Source organism: Pleurodeles waltl, chromosome 4_1 (assembly GCF_031143425.1).
Source record: "Pleurodeles waltl isolate 20211129_DDA chromosome 4_1, aPleWal1.hap1.20221129, whole genome shotgun sequence".
NCBI lineage: Eukaryota > Metazoa > Chordata > Amphibia > Caudata > Salamandridae > Pleurodeles > Pleurodeles waltl.
Window position 1 is genome coordinate 2,441,196 of NC_090442.1, and position 4,064 is coordinate 2,445,259.

The window sequence follows — 4,064 nt, forward strand, 5'->3', positions numbered from 1 at the left end:
TGAGGGCATTGCATGGGGCATAGAAAGGTAGACATGAGGGCACTGCATGGATCATAGAAAGGTAGAACTGAGGGCACTGCATGGGTCATAGAAAGGTAGACATGTATTTATTTGTATAGGACACATTACAAAACTGTAGGTTGATAGGCTCCTTGCCATGTTTGAGTACAAATCTATTAACACGTTATAGAGCATCAAAGACAAAGAGATAAACAAAAGAAAAGATAAAAACTGGAATCACCACAAAGTGAAGCTGATATTCCAGAAGGATGTTGTTCCTGTGAGGACTTTGCAGCATGAATGTGTTTCTGTGCAGCTCAGAGAGGAGAGCGCCTGAGTCCTGTGTCGGTCACTACTGAACGAGAGATACTTTAATATCTCAGGCGTGCAATGTTTGTATGAAAGGCAGTCTCTAGTGTCCTGTTTAGAGTCCATTGTGGGATCCCTAGGTACCTGTAATAGGAAAGCGGTGTAGCTGCTCAGCTGTAATAAGTTATTATAGTTGAATTATGACATTATAATGTCCTCTGCCAGAGCCAGCATCCAAGAAGGAAGGAAGGACAGGGACCATAATTACAGTGAAACAACAATACACAGAAGTGGCTTTTCATTCTTCTGATCTGCTTTTCTAAAATGAACAGTGATCAGCTGGAAGGAGATTTATAGCAACATGTTTATTTTTGCAAAACGAGTGATAAAGGGAAATATTAAATATATATCTGCATATTTCCACACATTCTGAGCTGTAGAATTTTTATTCTGGTTTACATTAAACCAATTCCAAAACCTTTTTTGCAAGAACAAAAGGGGCAGATTAACATGCCTCTAGCGCAGCCTAAACGCCGCCTTAGCATCATTTTTATGCTGCTAATGCAGCGTGAAGGTGGCCATTCCCCAGCGCCATATTACAAAGTGGTGCACTGCATGCATTGTAAATACGATGCAACCATGGTGTTGTTAGGGGGGCAAGTGTGACGCAAGAAAAGAGGCGCACCGGAACTGGTGCACCTCGTAAATCTGACGCTAAATATGTTTTTTACTGTGCTTTTATTCTTTTTGTCTGCATAAATACTTTCTCTTTCATATGAGAGAGCAAGACATCAATGAGTTAAGTGGGTTGTGGGAAGAGTGATGGAGTTACCATGTATTACACAGAATAAAATACCCTCTGCTGTATGGTAAAAGGCACTGGAAGTCACTTCTGAGTTCCACAACCTTATTTGGCCTTTTTCCTCATCCCCCTTTATGGTGACAGAGCTCGTCAGTGCCTTGCACTGTTCTTGTGATGTGCGGCAGAGGGTTCTTTATTCTACAAGTCACAGCGCGGAAAGACAAATTGTGTCCACATGTTGCTTCTGTGCAGGACAGAGAGAAGGAAGGTGTCACTGGCAGCGCTCAGTGAATGATTGTGTATTTTCTGGTTTCTGTGCGGCTCCTAGCAGCTGATCACACACTGTGTCACTCACGGCGCACAGGTACAGTCCTGAATCTCCCACTTCACTGATCTTCTTCTTTAGATGAAACAACGTCTCTGACCTATTGTGGGGGGCACTGAAGCCCTTCTGCTCCTCCTGTCCATGTTCCTTCAGCAGCAGTTGGGGGGCTTCACCCGGGGGCTGGAAGTACCAGAAGAGATAGGGGTACCCGGACACCTTATAGGTGCAGTTTAAGAACAGGGGACTCCCCTCAGGCACCAACAGCTTCTCTGGGGTCTGAGACACTGACTGCGCCCCACTTTTACCTGAAACAAAGAGTTTAAAATTTAAAAACAGAGCACAATGTATTATTGTATTATTAATGCTGGGGTGTTCTTTGGGGCAACAGACATGGGAAGAGGAATATGGACCCACATCACCCCAGGTCAGGGAGCTCCACTGGCTCCACGTCCAGAAGAGAGGCCAATGCTGGAGGCTGATCCAGTCTTAGAAAGCCCTACAAGACCAAGGACCACCATACATGAACCCCCTGAACTTCCACCAAACCCCCCGTCTTCTGTGCTCCACCTCCCTCTCCCTCACACACATCCCCTGGATCTCCCGGAGCAACAGTGGAGGATGCTCCTTCTCCTACGTCGCAGTGAAATCATGGAACAACCTCCACCTTCACCTACGGACCTACCCCTCTCTCCTGGAATTCAGGAAGGGACTGAAGCTCTACAAGACCAAGGACCAGCATACATGAACCCCCTGAACTTTCACCGAACCCCCCGTCTTCTGTGCTCCACCTCCCTCACACCTACCCCCTGCATCTGTTGGAGCAACAGTGGCGGACGCTCCTTCTCCTACGTCGCAGTGAAATCATGGAACAACCTTCACCTTCACCTATGGACCTACCCCTGTCTCCTGGAATTCAGGAAGGGACTGAAGCTCTGCATGTTTAACTGATCCAAGCAGCTACACTCCCGACCCCTCGATACCCTCACGGTCACTAGCCGCCCTCCATGAATCCTCTTTGATTGACTGATTGATTTGTTTTAAACTGTTCAGCATGTCCCATGGAGCATGGCATGTTTACTGTATGGATGTTGAACTAATCTAATTTAAGGAGTTACACTCTCAGCGCCTGGATACCCTCAAGTGTGACAAGCAGCGCTTTACAAATCCACCTTATAATGATGACACAAATAAAACTCCAGGAGCTTTGAACACAATGGTCCTTTAGATGTTCAGAAGATCTTGAATGACCGACAGTTGTTTTGGTTAATTATTGTCTGAAGTCTGCATTGATGTTTTTAAATCTCTTCTTATATATTTAAATTCATGTTTATTCTCTGCAGTGACAAACAGTAGCTCAGTCACATGATGGCTCTAGATTACAATTGAAATACTATTTACCACCATAAATATGTCCACTCTATACACCTGAGAAAGTTTAAAATATTACTCTACAGCAGAAAGAATATCCACCAAACTATTTACAATAATGCACGGCTCCTACTCTCACACAGAGGAGCACACAGGAGCCTGACAATGCATCCTTGCAGCAGGCACATTACCCACCAGACTATTCAGGAACATCTGGGAGCTCTCATTATCAGGTGAAGATGAACTCATAGCAGTGGTGCAGGATATCAGGTAAAATAAACACAATAGAACATGTTACACACAATAGAACATGTTACACACAATAGAACATGCTACACACAACAGAACATGTAACACACCTGCCACCAGAAGCAGGAGGGCCAGGCAGAGCCGAGGAGAAGACATCTCTGCAGGACGGAGCTGAGATCACAACTGGTGCATCCGCTGCCTGCTCCGAGGGTGAGTGAGCTCAGCCCCTCCTTGGCATAATGCCCAGAGGTACCAGCTGCGACTTCCTGTGATGTCAAAGTCCCTCCCTGGCATCATGCCAAGGGGTGCCAGCAGCTGACTTCCTGTGATGTCACAGTCCGTCCCTGGCATCATGCCCTGGGTGCCAGCTGCTGACTTCCTGTGGCGTCACAGCCCCTCCCTGCCACCATGCCCGGGGGTGCCAGCTGCTGACTTCCTGTGACTCACAGCCCCTCCCTGGCTTCATGCCGAGGGGTGCCAGCTGCTGACTTCCTGTGACATCACAGCTCCACAAACTCAGCCAGCAGCCCCTTCATCATCCACAGGCTGATAAATGCAACAATCACACAGATGTTTTAGGGTCCCAGTCCTCTGCTCTGAGCTGATGAACCTGGAAGACTGAGTAAAATAACTGGTGAAAAGCCTGATTATGACCTTGGCGGAGGGGATTACTTTGTCTCAAACGTGACCGATAGCCCGTCTGCCGTATTACAAGTTACATTATATACCATGGAAATTGTAATACGGCGGACCAGATATCGGTCACCTTTGGGACTGAGAAATCCCCTCCGGCAAGGTCATAATCAGGCCCTTTATCTTTTTCTCTCAATAACTCTCTCTTTTTTTCTTTCTGTCATCATTTCTTCTGCTCCATGTCCTTCACTTTCTAAATTTTTTCTCTCTATTTTCTGTATCTTTTTCTCCATCTGTTCCAATTCCGTCTCATTTTTAGGTCTGGACTACAGGCACAGCTGTCAGCAAGACCTATTACTTACAGCAACAAAGATGGAG

General features: G+C 46.3%; 1 gene segment (V, D, J or C); it reads right to left on the bottom strand.

The window, feature by feature from the left end:
* Window positions 1-1,382: 1,382 nt before the first annotated feature.
* On the bottom strand, window positions 1,383-3,209 carry LOC138288391 (T cell receptor alpha variable 3-like). The segment is given in 2 exon segments: window positions 1,383-1,741; window positions 3,164-3,209. Coding segments are annotated over 2 exon segments (405 nt in total).
* Between the last annotated feature and the right edge of the window lie 855 nt (window positions 3,210-4,064).